The 19,337-nt window shown below is 41.1% G+C and overlaps 1 protein-coding gene across 2 annotated transcripts; it reads right to left on the reverse strand.

The window, feature by feature from the left end:
- Positions 1 to 8,748: 8,748 nt before the first annotated feature.
- On the reverse strand, positions 8,749 to 17,452 carry si:dkeyp-92c9.2 (uncharacterized protein LOC571482 homolog). 2 transcript variants are annotated; one of them, XM_067612418.1, is made up of 2 exons: positions 16,781 to 17,452; positions 8,749 to 15,790 (listed from the first exon to the last, which is right to left on the reverse strand). In XM_067612418.1, exon 2 carries the CDS (start codon positions 15,574 to 15,576, stop codon positions 14,584 to 14,586), a length of 993 nt encoding a protein of 330 aa, XP_067468519.1. In that variant the 5' UTR covers positions 15,577 to 15,790; positions 16,781 to 17,452; the 3' UTR covers positions 8,749 to 14,583. The 2 variants fall into 2 exon arrangements, with proteins under 2 accessions (XP_067468519.1, XP_067468518.1); XM_067612417.1 differs by having other exon boundaries at positions 16,603 to 17,452.
- Positions 17,453 to 19,337: the final 1,885 nt, after the last annotated feature.

Here is a 19,337-nt window from a genome sequence, read left to right on the forward strand (position 1 = left end):
TCAGGGACACAGAGTTCTGTATTCATTTTTTTTAGAATTGTATTTATTGTGTGTTATTTTTGCCGCTATGTGTGTTTGACTTACACTGAACCCTGAAGAGACGATGCTTCATTCGACTGTATGTGTGAATTCATGTGTAGTTGACTGACAAACAAACTTTAACTTAAGGAAGGAAGACTATAGGAAAGAAAAAAAATGCATTTCGAGAGAGATTGCATTCACTTACAGAAGCCAGAGGTGACACTTAAACTTCAGCCCTTTATTAGCTGCTCTACAAGAGGTTGTGTTAGAGTTATGAAACAAGAGTTACAAATATGTTTTTCCTAAATAAACCGTGTAAACGTGTTGTCGCATAGTCTCCCTTAATAGCTAAATTAAATGTTTCATTGCAAAAGGTCAATTTTAAATGGAGCACAGTGAGCTGCTGATTGCCTAACCAACCTTAAATACAGATGATAAATGTTATGTAATTATTTTAATTGGAGAAGCTTTGAATATAGTTAACTGCCAATCACCGATTCAGCTTTAATGTCATGTTTCTTCAGATGGTGATTATTTCAGTTTAGAGTGAAACTCTTCATATCTCAGTTAACAGTTTAGTGTGAGAGTTTAAATCTGTCGTCCGCTGCCAGTTTTCATCCCGTCTCTCACCACAGTGACCTGATAGTATGACTTAATGACAGCCTGCCCTCACTGTGACTTGGCTTTCACCGCTCTCTGATGTACTTCCTGCTGTGATTCCCCCAATCTCACGGTCATCCAGCTCCGTAATAATCTGTGAGTGCATGTGTGTGTGTGTGTGTAGATGTTTGTGTATGCTGGTTTGTGTATTTATTTGTGCATACTGTGGAATGAACTGTACGGTATCTGTATAATTTACACCATCCTCTGTGTTAGTTTAACTCTGAGACTGTGAAAATCTGAACTATGCCGTGTTTATGTACAGTACATTCACACCTGTAAGAGTCAATTTGACACTTCTGAGGAGACTCGCACCTCCTCAATCAACACTCAACTTAAAATAACTGTGACTGCAAAAACAAATGTGCATCTTGGTATTTAGACTGTAAATATACATCTGTGCAAAAACTGGATATTATCATGTCTTTGTGCTGCACTTACTTGTATTTTTCATGTTTTTACCATCGCTACAGAAAATACTTGTTTCTGATTGGTTCATCCATTCTAAATATGGACTTGAGGCATGAATTTAAAAGTTACAACTTACAATTTTTGACTCACTGTTGGATAAAAGTGTCTGCAAAATAAATGTAACGTTATTTTGAGCTGAAGTTACTGCAGCAACAATTCATGCTTCATATTTATTAGTTCATTAATGCAACCTAACTGATTTAAAAATAGTTTCAAACTGGCTAAAACCAAAGTTTTAATTGATGGCAATTTGAACACAGCCTCTCATTTCTCCTTTGAAGTAGCCATGGTACAGTACGAGCACAATAACGCATTCATGGTGTCGTTTACGTCATCCAGGTCAAAGCCTGAGACACGACTTATCAGTTACCTGCGATGCCATCCTGACATCCCTTCTCAGACACTTTGACACCAATTCACACCTTGATTCTTGTAGCTCCAACGACTCTCACATGACTGCGATGTAACCTGATGACTCACATGTGACCTTAACGACCCTCAGGTGGCATCAATGTGTGAACGACCCTGGTTAGGTTAAAACGCCTCAGACTCTCTGCCTGTCAGGACAACACTTCTTGTTTTATAAGTGAAATGTCTTCAAGAATAAAACAGCAAAACCGCTTGCCTTTGATCTGCCGTCAACACTAAGCCGGCTAAATTTAAAATTGCATCATTTTTTCTTTTTTTTTGGCTGGACTGCAACAGCGGGGCGTGTATACAGGCATTTTCACAATTAGCTATTTTAGTGTTTATGTACTTTGAGATATTCTATGGTGTCCCAAAAAAGAAATGAATGCGCTCAGTGGAAAATAATCCACCAGTCCCCACCTACATGTTTTCTTCTACTGGGAAACCTTGTTGTGAATTGGAAATCTTAGTCTTAAGTCTGTAGTTTCTCTGATAACATCAAGCAGGAGGACAGTGGTTTACAGGGGTACCTGGTTTTTGCTATGGACACTATTTGTTGCAATAATCAACACATGTATTGGTGGTTAACAATAGCATAGAAAATAAAGGAATATTTTCATTACCCTAACTGTTGTTCTTTGGCTTTTCCTCACATGTTGACAACAAGGCAATCAGTTACAGTGAAACAGAGCTTGTGTATCTAATTTTAATTTAAAGGGGATAGACCAGGCTCTTTGTGATTTTCTGTTATTTTTATACCGTTATAATGTTGGATATCAGATGTTAAACACAGTCAAAGGTCCAAACCTTGAGGTGAACGTATGTAAGATGCTCCCTGAAAGTCAAAAGCCAGGTCTTAAGCCTGCTCTGAACACTTAGTTTGCAGAGTTTCCTCTACTTCCTCCTCGTGATGACATCAGATTGTTTGTACATGCCCACAAACGGCCGTCTGTTCTGTAGCCAGATTCAGGCTCAGATACGTATGGATGTATGTGAGAAGTTTCAAGTAAAGCACCAAGAAAAAGAAGTGAAATCCTACTAATAATGTTTGTTTTCGTAGCCTCCAGAACCGAAGGAACCAATCAGAGCAGACTGGGTTCATCAAACCCGCCGTAAAGAGACAGGAGCTAAAACGGCCTGTTTCAGACCAAGGCTGAACTGAGTTGCTGCATAAAGGGCCAGTATGAGATAAATACAGAGTTTTCTGAACTCTGAACCATGCAAAGATATTAGAGAGCCCCAGAATATGAATATAGACCTGGAAATGTGCATGATACGTCCCCTTTCAGTTTAATACGCTATGTCTTGTAATATTGATGTTCTGTGTGTTGCTACATTAGTAAAATCTAATATAAACACTATTAGCATTCAGTCATGTCAGTGGAGACAACTCTCAACAGTGTCAACAACAACTATATTATTTTACTATGAATTATTGTAGCATGCAAGGTGATTATGTGACTTTGTTTCTTCTGCTATGAACCTCTTTATGCTTATGAACAGTGCCCAGCATTACCCACAATGCTCTTTGCCTTCAGGTCTGATAAACTAGGTGACCTGAGTCAGCAGCTGTGCAGCAACACATTTATTTTCCTGCTCTTTTGGTGTGCTTAGTTATTTTGAGATCTCATTAGTCAGAGTAAAGAGCAAGTAAACAAACGGCAGAAATAACTGTCCTCCACACATTTCATCCCTTTGCCCTCGTGCCCTATTTTGACACTTGATTAAGTTTAGTGGCAAAACAAAGTTAATTGTGAATCTAATTTAAAATCTGATTTGGTCAGACAGCTCGCATCTTTCATGAGCCAGCGTCTCATTGAGAGCTCACTACAGCTGTGTGCTGAACTCGTGCTCAAGCAAATGAACAAGATTTGTTTATTGACACAAACGTCTCATCCTCCGCCTTGGACTGATATCTGTTGCTGCGGAGGCTCTGTGTTTCTGGCCAAATGAAGTCCTCCAGATTCTGCGAGTTAATCTGTTGTCACTCCTCTGCAGAGTACCATCAGCTAGCTGGATGATAAAATGGACACCACAGCTCTTCTCCCAGTTACAGCTCCACCAATCAGATGAATCATTCACTGACCCTATGTGTTAGTGCGTCATATTCAATAAGAAACAGATTGTCGGGTTTTTTTTTTTTGGTGTAATCCTTTAATCATTGATGTAAAAGCCATGATTTATAAATTAAGTGTGAAAGCCTTTGAAAATGCAAATTCAAGCATATCTTCTTCATCACTGATTAATAAGAGCATTTTATGTGTGTGTGTGTGTGTGTGTGTGTGTGATACATACTCATATAGACATTTCCTAAACAGATGAACAGTTAATCACCAGATCAAACGAGGACATTTGGAATCACCAAAGCAGGATCTTTTTCACAAACGCAGAAGATTTATTCTTCTTGTTTTTCTGGGTTTTGTCAAACTGTGAAAGGTTTAGTTTGATGGCAGCTTTTCCATCCGCACAAGTGCAACAATTATTTCTCCAATTGTTTCCTCATCACACTCACAGCCGCTGCCGCCAAGCTTTTCTTCCGCATAATTTTTCCAATCATTTTCTTCTCTGACAGCTCCAATCACATCCATCCTCGCCTGGTGAATGGAAAGCAGACTTGCTGTTCCATTTTGCAGAGTGACTGGCTAGACAAAACCATAATGCATGGTTGTGGACGTAAACAGATGCAGATGTAAATCAATTCTAACAGGTTTTCATCCGATGTTTGTTTTGGGTTATGATGACGTTTCTTGGTTTCTTCCCATCGTGCTGTACAAATGGGATTCTTCTAGTTCTAATCTAATTTATCAGGACTGGCAATTGTTGATGCAATCACTTAAAGCAGCGTGCAATTCCATTACAGAAAGACTGGCACCTGGTCCGTCTCTTTTTAGAGATTAGCAGCCCTGCAGCGAGGATTTGGTAATGAGTTGGAGAGGATTTACCAGTGGGAATATAATATGTGTCCCAGAACTGCTGTGTTTTTCTCTCCAAATCCTCTCAGGGCGGACCGGCCACTGGTTTGGTGAGCGCTGCAGGTTTTCCAGCATCTCTCCGTCATCAGCCCAAGGGGAGGTCACATGCGGGAGATTACAGTAACATGAGGGGGGAGATTGGTTTTTGCTTGGCTCGCTCTGAATCAACATGCCATCAGCCTGAATGCTTCCTAATCAGGAAATATTTGAGAAACAAGATCACTCAAACTTGAGTTTTTCATTGATATAACTAAACTGCAGCATGTAAAACCACTTTACAGCATGTCAGTCAAATGATGCTTTGGCTATTCGATTTTCTGTGGTTAGTTAGTAGTGATATAAGACATATAAAGTTTATTTACTTGAGTAAAAGTAGCATACCATGCTAAAAAATACTACAGAAAACACCACTTATGTAAATGAACTTAGTTACTTCCACCACTGCAACAGTTTGTTTAGTTTTAAGCACTTTATGAAGGTTTTCTGATGACTCATGAATTTGGCGTCCCTGCAGAATCTTCTGCAATCCCCTCCGGTGGTGTCCGTCACCCACGACTTATGGGTGCATGGCTAAGTGAACAATCTGTTCACTCAGTCAGGATGTACCAGCAGGCTGCTGCCCTCCAAGGTCCCAAAACTGTACCACGATCTGTAAAGAATCTCACAGTGGAGACTGACCCCGATATCAAATTATATTATTCTCTTTAAAGCTGCAGTGCAGTGATCTTTTTTCTCCCATTATGGTTTGGTGAAATGCTTTTTTCCTAACTTGTTTTGATGATTGGAGCTGTGCCAGAACCACAGATTAAGTGATTAAATTTACATTTCAAATATGCATTTATGGATCACAGGGCATCTAGTGTAGTTACTGTAATTTGAGAAGTGGCTCTTCATGAAGCCCCACTCCACATGTTGCTCCTCAAGTTTTCATATGCAGTTTATAATGATAACATGGCAGATTTACTGCTCAAAATCCAGAGTCGTTTTTGAAACAATGGCTCGTTTATTTCACATATTGGAAGTTTCAGTTGGAGACCGTTGATTTTGTAGGCTAAGACAGCTGTTGCTAGCAGATTTTATTAGCTGTAACTAGCTAGCTTAAGTGTTGATTAGATGTTTTAGAATGTTTCTTTAGCCTTGAAGCTCCATTAGCCAATGTTAGCTCCATTAGTTGGTTAAAAACACTATCAGGTTGACTTTTTTAATGTTTCAGGTGACTCATTTTCAATCTTGCACAAGAGGGGATCTTAATCATGGATGCATATTGTGCTAAATGATGTTAAAGCTGTGTGTCCCAGGCAAAAATTAATAATAATACCTTTTATTCAAGGTGAATAAAAAGTCAGCGAGTCAGCATCTCACTCCCATTGTTGATCCATCAGATTGGGAAATAAAGAAAGAACATTATTCTTGGATTGCAGTGAGCTATTTTATAAATACTTCTAACATAACTTCTAACATAGTTTGGCTTTGGTTGCTATTAGCTTACAAACTTGTATTTTCAAAAAATAGGTTTTAACTTTTAACGTTAAAAGAAAAATGCCCTTTAGGATTGCTGGAGTTTAAACTGTTTGACTGTTTTGTTTGATGGTTTCTCTGTATTCGTATATTATCTGTGTGTGTTGTGTATTTTAATATTTGGCCAATAAAGTTGGGAAAAAAGTAAGCTAGTTAGCCAGACATGCTAACGATTGCAGCTCACATTAGAGCAGCAAACAAAATGTTTAAATCATTCCTTCCACTGTTGCTTTTATGTTTTTGGTTGTGGGAAGATAAAACAAATCCAGATTGCCAAACTCTTAAAAAGCAACGTAGTGTATTGTTTTTATACAGCCGCATGCACATTGTCATGCTGTTCACTGTTCCTAGTTACAGTTAATCAAATCCTCGTGGGGAGCTCATTAAAGTCAATTGTTGTGCCTGCTTGTGCCATAAAATATTGTTGCAAATTAGAAAAGAAAAGATTTATTCAAAAGAATATATGTAAATATATATACACTCACTGAGCACTTTATTTGGAACACCTGTGCGATCGAATGCAATCCAATACAATAGCTCTGCCATAAATTCTACCACAATTATATGTATATCTATCATTTGTGGTGAGACTGAACTAGAAAAGTGATACTGGTTTTACAACACAGCTTGAATACATAATGTCTCTGGATACCATCTATAGGAAGCATTGACGGGGGGGTTGTTGGAACATGTTCGATCCCAGAGGGCTGATAAAAGCCAGCGAGCAGCAGCCGAGGCTTTCAAAAAGCCACTGGGAACACACACAAACACTATAAAAGTGTGACACTGGGAGGCAGAGAGCTGGGTGATTTGTGTCCTCGGAGGACATGAGAAAGCTGGAAAGGGCTCACTCAGGCTGTGGCAGCCATCTGCAGCGATGCCTCTTCACTTCATCTCATCTGTCCTCTTTTTTTTTTTTAATGTTTTATCAAAGCATCCTGGCCTCACCTCCCTCACCAATCTGCCCTCTGAGGTGTCCCCAGCCTCGGCCACTGACCCCATCTCTGACCAGCACCATATGGTTTTTCCCCCACTGCTCTCTCACTCAGGCATTGTGAACAGATTACAAATGGCATTTAAATAATCATTTTCCAATACCATCAGACAGAGAGACCCGACAGAAGCATCACGCCTCACTAAGTAAGCTGCTTTGACTGAAAAGTCATTTTTGAGTCTTAGTTTTACGGCAGACATCTGCTATGTGATAAAAGCTAAATGTGTTTGTTAAAACTGAAAAACCATTTCGATTCTAGGTTTATTGTGGTATTTTGCACCTATAACACTCACAAATTTAAAAAAGTTAGATCTTGTTTGAACAAAGACCAAAGTGTAAAATTGACCTGGAGTCTTTTTGTCACCTTGAGGTTGCCAAGCAACCAATAGAGACTCCAGTTAATGCGCCCGGCCATATTTTTATTAAAATAACAAGATATATTGTGAAGTAGTGAGGTTCTGGTAGGTTGTTACTTTTGGACAGAGTCAAGCTAGCTGTTTCCTACTGTGTCCAGTCTTTATGCTAAGCTAAGCTAACAGGGGTGCTGGCTCCAGCTTCATATTTACTGAGGTAGTTTGTATACTTATAAATGCTAAATGAGAGGATGCAAATTAAACCAAAGCCTTTTCTTTTTTTTTAAAGGCATTCACAGCTATCTCTATATTAGTGTTTATCTTGTATATCTACTCACAGGAAATGCTGTCTAACAATTATTTTCATTATGGATTAACCTTCCAATTATTTTTTTTATTGATCATTTGGTTTATAAAATCAGAAAACAGTGAAAAATGTCCATCACAACATCATGCAGTCAAAGATGATGTTATTCAACGTCTTGTCTTGTCTAACTAACAGTCCAGAACTCCAAAGTATTACATTTACTGTCATGTAAGACCAAGAAAAGCAACAAATTTGCACATTTTAGAGCCTTGAAGTAGTGAATATTTTGAATTTTTGCTCGGAAAATTTCTTAAATTATAAATCAATTATCAAAATAGTTGCACTGATTAATTTTCTGTTAAATCACTGCAGCTCTTAAATCAATGCATCACTGAATCATTTGAAGATATATTTTGTTGTTGTGCTTGAAATACATAAACTGTTGTGAGGAAAAAAAACAATGGATTTGAAAATTTCATAGTGTTTTGAGGATTTTGCCAAAGCAAAGATTTTAGGCGCACAGTTGACACACCCAGCTTTGTATGTGTATAAATGTGAACGGCGCAGATCAGTGATAACACACAGTGACAGAGGAGGGCAGCCTGAGGCAGACGCACTGCTGACCACTGCTAGTAAATGTGCAAAGAAAACCTGCTTTCCTCTCTTCGGTTTTCATTTTAAACCCTCACAGAACAAAGCACTCTGAACTCTGCAGCACTGCCTCTGTTCTTTCATGTTTTCTGAGCTGCACAATTTTTCATATCATAGCGGGAGGAGGCTGTCGCTGTGAGCTTGCAGAGGCGGCATCACAGTATTTCCACCTGTGGTTGGAGCAGAGGGTGGTGATTGACTGCAGAGACATGCTCAGATGGAGCGCAGCCCCCCCCTCCCTCCTTCCAACAGCCGACAGGAAGCCAAAAGGCCATCTGCACTGCCGAGCTATTGTGTGGCGGTGCATTAAGCTATTTTATGTCCCACATGAATTTACTGCCAGCCTTAAGTTAGCTGGATTGCAGGCAGAGAGTATACCATGTGTACTGTGGAGAGAACAAAGGCAGTTTTAGTTAAGTGTGTGAGCCTCGCAGATGCAAAAGTGTGAAAGCTGTGCAGGATGTGATGCATCGACACCAGTGTTGTATTTCAGCTCAAATACTTTATTAAATAATCAACATAGTAAACATCGTCATCATCATGAAAAAAGGAAAACAACAAACAAAAAAAAAAATTGAAAAAATGAAACAGTCACATTTGTTTTTCTTCAAGTTTTGCCCATCAACAGTATTTGACTTTCAGAGCTACACACGCTTGTAGTGGCTTTACAAAAGTCATTCAAGGTGATGTGCTGCTTCATTTTGGTGTGACAGTTACATTGATGGCTGAGGAGGGTAACCATGGAAACTCAAGGGAACCCGGGCAGAGGAGGAAAGGGTGGGGGGTGGGGGGCACTAGACAAGTTATATATTTATCTCTGTATTAACATCTGTCCAGTGTTGACACGGCACAGGTGAGGTGTTGATGGATGTGAAGTTGTGAAATTTAGAAAGCTCTCTGAGGAAAAAGCCGAAGCCTTTTTTTTTTTTTTTTGCATCAAAGCCACAATCACTGAGGACGCAGGCCGAGCTGGAGCTGCCTGAGACGAACGCCACATGCACAATGGCCGCCTTTGTGTCGCTATCTGGTGCACTGATGAGAAAAGCTTTTGATAACTTGATCACTTCTATATGTATACCGGGCCAGTGAGATTTAACAGGCTTCTTGTTGCTGTAAATGACACTTTAGCTAAAAAAAAAAACAGCTCAGGATTTTAAAAAACTGACCACATCTAACTTAGCAAAGTGACCACTGAAGTCATGTGTGAGATGGTGGTAAGATAGCTGAGTCTATGAAAAAAAGATGTTAATTTATAATTCTGTCATATGAATTCACATGCTTTGCTATTTCGGGACAGAGTGTGAGAAAATGAGCGTTGATCTTTTTTTTTTTTTGTCTGTATTGTTTCTAAACATGAAACGTAATGATGATAGTTACACCTGCAGTCATGAGAGACTTTAATACTGTTGACATCATGTTTCCAATAAGATCCAGTTTTAAGTTACCAAAGACATAATCTTTCATTTAAACCATCACATATAAAAAGCGAATCAAACAAAAGCAAAAGGTAAAAAACAAAAAAAACAAAACGAAGAAACATTTCTAAACTACCCGGCTGGCATGCATGCTACTACACAGCAAGACAATTTCTTTTTGTTCTTTTTTTTTTTCATTCTTGACAGCTCCTTTTGTAACACACCAACTTATTTACATCAAACTCACCAGTCTAAGGTGTGCCATTGAAATTTCACACCAACCTACAGCAGCAGCAGCAGCAGCAGCAGCAGCACACTGAAATAACTTAACACAACTCACAGAGCTGTGGCAACTTAAAGGATAAATGTGGCACCATTATATACTTTTCTTATTGCTAACGAATCCCATGAAAAGACCAAAACCTACAATTAATTTATCTACTAAGAAGTATTGTCTGTGCATCCACAGCTATCCAAAATTAGCTTTGAATACTCAAAAATAATCCAGAAACAATTAAAAACATCAATAAGCCACACTGTTGCACTGGCTAACATATTCCTTCATTACAGTGAACATGGGCACTGTAGTTTATTTTGAGTCAATCCCACAAACACCATCCTGCTCCCAGAAATACTCACTACAGCACCAAATGTGTATTGATCCGCAGCTGAAAGTAGTTCCCAACAAATGCACTATTTCCTCATGTTTGAGTAGTGTTTCCTAAAAACTACAGTGCTCAGCTGTTTAAGGAAATTACTGAGCCTTTTTTAAAAATTAAACTTGTTATGTTTGTGACCAGTTTTTAAGGATTTACATCTTAAGCAGTATTTAGTATTTCAGACTAACACACTGTTGGTTTTGGTCTTTTCGTGGGATTTGACAACAGTAAGAAAAACATCAAGTAACACCAGACTTATTCTTTAAATCTTTTATCACATTGTTCACACAAACAAATGTGTCCAAAACAGAGCCGGTCACAGGCCCTTCTGAAATATTCTGTAAAGCAGAGTTGCCAAAGTCCCATCCACAGAAAAAGGTCCAGTTTGCACTGTAATGTCACGTTTTTTAATCCTGTTTTAAATATTTCAAACCAATCTATGTAACAAGAGTCATAAATTATCCACAGAGATGTCACAGGCATCATGTGTCGAGTTCAGGAGTCATGCCGAGGGGTTTGATTGGTTGAAGACAATTAGAGCTCCAGTTAAGATGTGAGTTAATTGACTTGGAAGCCGCTCTGCTCTGTGAAACGATTGCGAGGAGCAGTTATGTGATCCAGCTTGGCGACTGATTGGACAGAGGTACTGAAAGAGGGGACAGTTGCCTTTTTGATCAGGACCAAATTGCGTCACAAATTGCGTTAATGCTCAATTAGATTTAAATGAACATGGTTCCTCTGCGTCTGAGCCATTGATGAGCTTGAAGAAAGAACCAAATGTTAGCAAGAGTTGTTTTTATCAACGTGCGGCTAAAAGAAACCTGCAGCAGATTATTCCTTGTTTGTCACTAATGTCAGGCCGCACGTAAATATCAGCATCATCACTCTAACATGCTGCACTGTATCTTCTGATTTAATTAACATCCAGGTCTACAGGAGATGAGTGGTGGAAGCAGATGTTGCCCTTAACTTTGACCCACATTCACTCCAAGACAAACACACACAAGCACAACGAACCCAATGCCAACAAACAGTTCCATTCTGCCCTTCCTCGTCCTGACAATGGCTGGCGGGTGTGGGGTGTCAAATCTAATGAAACAGGCAGGGAACAACAGCTGAGTGTGTGTGGAAATGGGGTTGGAGGGGGGAGGAGGAGGGAGAGGGTTGAGTCAAGACACAAGTGTCCTTGTCAAAGCTGAGTCCAGGCCAGAGAGAGAGCAGCAGTGACCGCAACAACGAGCACCAAAATGGCTGCCAGTTAAAGCTCCAGAAAAAGAGACAGCTCTACTCTCTGAGCGTGAATCACTGCTGCCGCTCCTCTCTGGTTGACTGGTGTGAGCTCATGCGAGATCCCCCAGGCGGGCAGGAAGGCAGGCTTGACTCCAATAAGCCTGGGTGAGCTGGAATAGGCAGCAGAACTGAGCTGTGGGTCTCCGAAGCCTCCGGTTTGTTAGAGCAGGATTTGAAGGCTGAGCCAAGGGCCAAAACTGTACGGGAAGTGTGACACCAAATCTCATCGGATTCTGAACCGTTTACTTATTTCCCCATGTTTTCATCCCTCACCCCCTCTCTCTATTTGATTGGGTGGGAGGATTAGGACTGGATTACCCAAGGAGGGTATGCGTACCAGAGAGTGTGTTTGTTTGTATGTGTACCCACATGTGTGTAAAGGTCATGTCGTTTATCATATGACTTTGTGGGTGAGTATATAGCGGCGCAGCAAAGTGTGCAAGAGCACATGGAGGAGGGAGGTGGCGCACAGAAACCTCACAGAAACCTCCAGATGCCTGACCACAATAAGATTAAGGATTTGCCACATGCTGTTGTGGGTTCTGCATCATGGTGGAAATGTGTTTAAATTTGAAGCAGCTTCCTGAACCAACAGTATGCTATACCCGTGTGTCCCAACCTGACACAGGAGGTTGCAAGATAAATTTGAGATGATTAACAGAGGAGGAAAGCAGAAAAAGCGGAAAATATTTTTGCATCACAAAGTTATGCTGATTTCTTTCATATTTGTCTTGAAAATCACTGGAAAATTTTACTTCTTTATGAGGAATTCAGATAAACAAGGAAGAAACCACTCTTTGGTTGAACTGGTCTCAACTAGTAGACATATGAAACCAACAATGAGGGGTCGAAGGTAGATATTGTTTGTTTTTTAAGGGGTCACATGTCAAAAAGGTTGGAAACCACTGTTCTTTACCACAGGTAGGGCTCATTATTGTTGTTTTTTATCCCCAACTCACCCACAAAAAACATAATCGGTTTTGATTCAAAACAGAAAAATACTCTATAATACAAAAACATATAAATATATAATTGCAATGTATAACCTTTGTAGTTTAACTATTGCCTTTTTTATATACTGAAAGCCACTCTGATGGATAAATGGCTAATTTGTGCTTTCCCCCAGCGTTACAAAATTACCTACTTCTTTGTAAACTGCAGTGATCCGTGACCTCTTAAAGCAGGAAGCTATCAAACTTTTGGATGTCTGGGGACATTAAATCCTGCTAGAAATATGTTCAAACTGATCCGCTTTCAAAAAATCTGTATATTTTGCAGTGAAAATCTGTAACCCACCTCTGACATGCATGATGAACACGTATTTAAACACATGGGGAAATAGAGATTAAAGCCACTGAAGCACAAATGCCACGGTTCGTTCGAGGGAATAATTTAACAGGGGACAGGAGAACTCCCCGTCCCTGGTCCCTCTTGATGGCAGATGAGGATGCGCAGGTGACTGATGAGAAAGTGGGACAAATTCAGAAGTAACGACAACAGTCATTCCTGCCTGGATACCTCCTGGAGAGCCTCTATGTTGCACCCTGAGCTGCACACGTGTGTCCACACAGTGGTTTTATTCATGCACCGAGAAGAATAAAGTGCACACGACAAGGAATTTAAACGTGTGTATTGTTGCATGTGTGTGTGTGTGTGTTTACAGTCCAACCTGGTCCAGCCCGGTCTGGATTAGCCGCCGATCTCTGCAGGGTTGCAGAGTGGACAAGAAGGGGCAGAGGTTGAGAGAGGGGAGGGGCAGCAGTAATCTGCTAATCTCATTAATACCATGGCTGTGGGTGCCCTGTCAACAAGACGCAGGGAACAAAGGACGGGGTAAACAGCTGATGACCCTGGCTGCTGTCCACAGCACAATGCCTTCGCACACATAAACACACACAGGCGCGCACAGTCATGCACACACTACACACTCACATGCACTCACACTAAATCAGGATGTGTTCAGCTTTCTCCAGGAAACTCTCCTTAGATGAGATGAGATAGAAACACAAAGGAGTCCACTGGCAGGTTTGAGTGAGTAAAGATAAAAACTGGCAACTGTCCCCTCAGGCCGGATGACCCTCAAAAGGCTCCGCGAAAACACTGCCTGTTCGTCTTGCTTTACTGATTACACAGCGCACAGCAGGACCAGCAGGACCTGACATGGACTTCTCAGCTGCTCCCATCAGTCTGAGTCACTTTTCACTGCTGATACATGAGGCTTAGCCAGCGGATGGATGTCAGGATGTCTCCTTGTGTTGTCCAGGAAAATATAACTTAGGTGGATTATATTGTCTGTGCCACATTTTACTCTTCAGTCATAAATGAAAATGTCTTTTTAATCCACTTTAATGCTTAGAACATGACCGGTGAAATATCCTATATGGTGCTTTGTGAGTGCTGATGCCATCTTCTGTGACCCGTGCACACTGATTGATCACATTCAGATAGGTGGGTGAGGATGCTGGGATGCCTGGCTGTGCAGATCCAGAGAGGCAGCTGGGATGACTGGGACACATGGGGTGGGAGGTCAAATGGGACAGGTGGAACAAATGGTTTCTCCATTCAAGTAAACTCAGGCAGATTTTCCAGGAGAAAAAACAAAAACAAATGTGTCTCTGTTAGCCAATTAGCAGAGAACTTTTGGGGGCAAATGTTTTAATTCCTACTTTCTATCTGTGGATGGACGGGACAATGGCAACAAACACAGATGGAATGATTAAATAACTCAAGATAGGCCGTCATTGCCTCTGCAGCAAAAGCAGACAAAGTGGAGGAGAATCAGTATGAGACAAAATGCGTGTGTCTGTGTGCATGAGCGTACAAAAAGGCATGCGGTCAGCAAGCAGCTGGGTTCAAACCTCCTCTCACCGATCCAGCACCCGACTATAGTCCTGAGGACCACAGCCACCTTCACTCTTGAGTTCAGCAAATACTTGTGTGAAAAAGTGCGGGTCTGCGTTGATGCGCAGCATCTTGGAGCTGGTGGCGTCGATGATGGCGAGGCAACGGTCCCAGAAGGCCTCTTTACCTGCCTCAACCAGGAAGGGTTTGAGCGGATAGGAGATCTCGTTGCCCATGTAGGAGTAGGACAAGTAGAGACAGGTGAGGAGGATGGCCTGTAGCTCGTGCTCCGACGCCACCAGATCGCCGTCCACAACGTCTCGGCACAGCATGTAGACGAAGACCACGTTGGCCGGTGTAACGAAGGCCTGGTCCTGCCAGCCCTGCAGCAGCAGCGAGCGGTCCACAGCTCGCAGCCAGAGCACCGGGTCGGCTGGAGACAGATGCTTCAGGCGGTAGCAGCGACAACACAGGAACTCCCCCAAGCAGCGGAGGAGCTCGCTGGTGGAGGCCTGGACGATGACACGCTTGGGGGATGAGGTCACTGTCCCCTGGGGAACTTTTTTCACAGAGGAAAGCTGCTGGGACTTGCTGTAGCCGTATCCGTGCCCCTGGCCCATCCCCAGGCCATAGCCGAGCCCCAGACCCAGTCCTGCTGGGCCCTCATAGCTGGACAGGTTGGCACATGACAGTGACTTCTTCACATTCTCACGGTTGAGGTGCAGGACGGGGTCCTTTTGGTAGATGTTGATGTTGTTGTTGTTATTGAGTGGGTCACTGAGGGCCGCCAGACCACTGGAGCCTTTTTTAGAGTTGCCTTTCTTCTTGGTGGAGGCCACGAGTCGCTTCCATGTGAGTGCCGGGAGGAAGATGGACTGGCCCCTCTTCAGCCCGCGGTCTTTCTGGCTGTTGAGAGAGCGGCTGCTGAGGCTCGGGTAGTGGCTGAGTGAGCCCGGCCGGTTGTCATAGTACCCTGACTTGCGAGAGCCGGGTGACAGTGATAGTACAGTGCCCATGGTGAGTCAGTGCTCCAAGGATTATAAAGCCTTACTGGTGTTGTAGTGAGTGGAGGCGTTTGAAGCCGAGCTCCCTCTGCTCTTTTATTTCTTAATATCCAGAGGATGTGAACTCTCAACAGAGAAACAGCATGAAGAGATGAGCAGTGCAGACATGTCAAGGTGAGCTGAACGGTGGACACAATTTAAACGTCTCTGGCAGCAGAGACATTACCTGCAACATCAAAACACAAAGGAAGACAGAATTTAAACAAATGGACAGTTTAAATGGACAATAAAACGGTTAATGACATCTAACCACATTTCACTGTAAATGTGTTCAGATTATAAACTGTAATCCGCACCTTGTGGTTGACATTAACCTCTTCACCACACTGCCCGTTCAAACCCACAAAACCTTTGTCTTTAATTCTAGTGAAGACCCCAACTTGTCCAAAGATACCAAATATGCCAGGCTGAATATTGTAGAAATGTGCATTAAATGAAACACAAGGCTCTAATGTTTGATGTCATTTGACGGAACGATGCAGCCTAAAAACATGAGGTCTTAAGGGTTGAATATTTCACTCATTGGAAACATCATGTAGCTTAATTGGAGAGCTGGAACATACTGATATAGAATATACTGTATATGCCATACTATCAAACACTGTGGAGAAAGATAAGATAAAATCTTCCGACCTTAAATGAGAAATATGAGAGGAAAATAGATATAAACAGGTTAATTATCAGCCTGATTATATTCTGTGAACCCTGTGAAGATTCCTGGATATTACCCTATTAAAAGAACCTCCTTCTATCTCTTACTTAATGAAGATGAACATGAGCCAAGACGCTGAATGTATTGAACGCTGTGTACAGAACAGGCTACTTTATGATGTTTACACATGAATTCCCTTCGTTAAAAACAGAGTATTTATATTTTAAACATCCTGTTAGTTTAAAATGATTACAACAGTGGCATCACTACAAATGTCAACATTTAATCTGCTTCGCTGTCCTCCTCATAGCTGCTCTGATGCTCACCTGTGTGTACGAGGTGTCAGGGTACGAGACGAATATTGTTTTTCTTTGTCGCAGTCAGCGATGGTGCGAAGAAGCGCAATAAAGGATGCACTGTTTATGCAGGAGATAACAGGCGATGACAGCGAGCAGGATGCAGAATTAGAGGCAGAAAGTCACTCTTGTAGAAGCTTTGACCTACTGTTCAAAGATGCAAAGTCTGGAACAACGCGTCGGTCCTCGCCAAGGAAGGGGTGCAGGTGTCATCCTCCGCTGCACCTCAAACCCAGGCGAGACTGATGTTTGACATTAGTGTGATTAATTGTCTTTTCATTTGTGTCTCCATGTTTGAAGGCGAAATGCAAAAGTTTCACAGTGTCTGAGTCCTTTCAATGCACTCCATCTCTTCACCGACACCGATCCGTGCGTAAAAGTCTCCTTTGGACTTCTTCTCCGGGTGCTGTCCGGTTCTCTGGTGCTGCTCAAAGTCCGCACACTGAGATTCAGACGCCTACTGACCGCTCATCGGTCCCGACAGTCCGACCTCTGAACGGGCTCTCAGACATTAGGCTGAGCAGCCAGTGAGCGCACAGAGCGGCTCAACGCACCGCCTCCCACCGACACAAACTCCTCCTAACGGGGGCTCAGCTGCTACAGAGCACACACATACACACACACACACACACACACACACACACACACACACACACACACACAACCTCAGTAAACTACAACCAACAGATCACACATAAACTACATTCATCATCATTATCTTCAAACACAGTTAATTACTATTTTATGCTATTAACATACAGCAGTAGCAGTAGGTACAGCTAGTAGTACAGCTATTAGTAGTCAGTAGTGGTAGTTGTATTTTTAGAGATGAGCCCATAATAAGATTAACTTATATGTATATAGAAACTAAGAAAAAAAAAAAGTAAAATAAAAATGTGATTATTTAAGGTAAATAAAATAAAATAATGTAAAAAAATAAAAATTAAGAAAAATAAATGAAAATATTATTAAATTAACTTTAGGAAAATAAAATAATATAATTCATCTAATTCAATTGAATCCAATGAAAAATGTATTAAATGTACTAAACTAAATTTAAAAAGTAAATAACAGCTTAATAATACAACAATATGACATAAAAAAAATAAAATAAAAAATGAAAAAATTAATATCAAATTAAATAAAATTACCACAATGTTCTAGAAAATTAAATTAAATTATGAATTAAATAACACTTTTGAGAAAACAATATTGGGTCCATGTAGTAGCTCTTCCAGATCTTTTCAGTCATGTCACATGAGCTTCATTAGTACAGATGGAGTTTTCCCACTTAATCATAGATACTATAAATACTATTAAATACCATTTTAAGGACTTCTCATGGGACTTTCCTTTTCTCGTCTGCTGATGAAGATCAAATGAAACGATCAAAAGCTGCAGATCACCTACTAAATAGACGTTATGGCGATGAGAGAAAAATGAGAGAAAACTAAATAAGACTGAATAATACTGAATAATTAACAAGATGAGTAAAGTAACAGTAACACAGCACAGCATTGCTATATTTAACAGCAGTAGTAGTAGTAGTGCAGTGGCAGCAGTACTACTTGTTTGTTTAAAGTTGTCCTTCATTAGTTCAAGTAAAATTTGTACATATCTGTTTACCAGCTCTGCACAAAGCAGCACTTCACTTGCTAAAGAATGAGGTTGTCCAATAAATACACTCTGCAACATAAACTGCAAATGGTGCAGAATTCATGCAGTCCAATAAAGGCGTAATGACTTGAACGTTATACAATAGTCCCTAAGAGGCCTGTAGATATAAATGTCAAACACAGGGAGGTAAAATTATAGCTCCATATTGATTTATAGAAACATTAACTGACAAATGTTGCATTAAATAATCTCCGTGCATTAAATAAGGCTTGCCATAGACCAGCCCCTAGTTATGCTGCTATAGGCGTAGACTGCCGGGGGGACTTCCCATGATGCACTGAGCTCCTCTCTCTTCCTCTTGCTCTCCATCCATTCATGTACCATTAATGCATGTTACTAACTTGGTATCTTCTCCAGAGTTTTGTGCTTTCTCATCTCGCAGGTGACCTTCGGCTGCGGACCGACGGATGTCCAGCGTGACGCCCACCGCTGCTGCTATTATTATTACTACCATTATTATTATTATTGTTCATATCTCTATTATTATTATTATTGTTGTTATTGCTATTGCTATTATTGTTGTTGTTGCTGTGCGTCTCTGTGTCTCTCTCCCCTCTCCCCCTCTCTCTTCTCTCTCAACCCAACTGGTCAAGGCAGATGTCCACCCACCTAGAACCTGGTCCTGCTTGAGGTTTCTTCCTGTAAAAGGGGAGATTTCCCTTGCCGCTGTCTCCAAGTGCTTGGGGGAATGTTGGGTCTCTTTAAATCAAAGAGTACAATCTAGACCTGCTCTATGTGAAGGGTGCCCTGAGATAAATGAAATTGACTTGACTTGAATTGAACTGACTCCACCTCGGCTCCATGAAACTCTGAACTGCCAGCAACGGCTCGTGTCCTCCTTAAAATCTTATATTTATTATTGTTGTGCTGTCACTGTGCCACTGTTAGTTTTTTTTATTTCATTTTAGAGAAAGCTTACATCGTGTTTGCTACTGCTGTAACCCTTCTGTGTCAGTCCTCGTTGTCGTAATAATCCTCATATGTCTTCTCCTCTCTGTCCTCGTGCTGGCTGAATATTTGCTCCCCTC

This window comes from Thunnus thynnus, chromosome 15 (genome assembly GCF_963924715.1).
Source record: "Thunnus thynnus chromosome 15, fThuThy2.1, whole genome shotgun sequence".
Lineage (NCBI taxonomy): Eukaryota > Metazoa > Chordata > Actinopteri > Scombriformes > Scombridae > Thunnus > Thunnus thynnus.

Bases quoted from the DNA above. Each gene is read 5' to 3' on its own strand.
- si:dkeyp-92c9.2 (XM_067612418.1), bottom strand. From the start codon at position 15,576: ATGGGCACTGTACTATCACTGTCACCCGGCTCTCGCAAGTCAGGGTAC.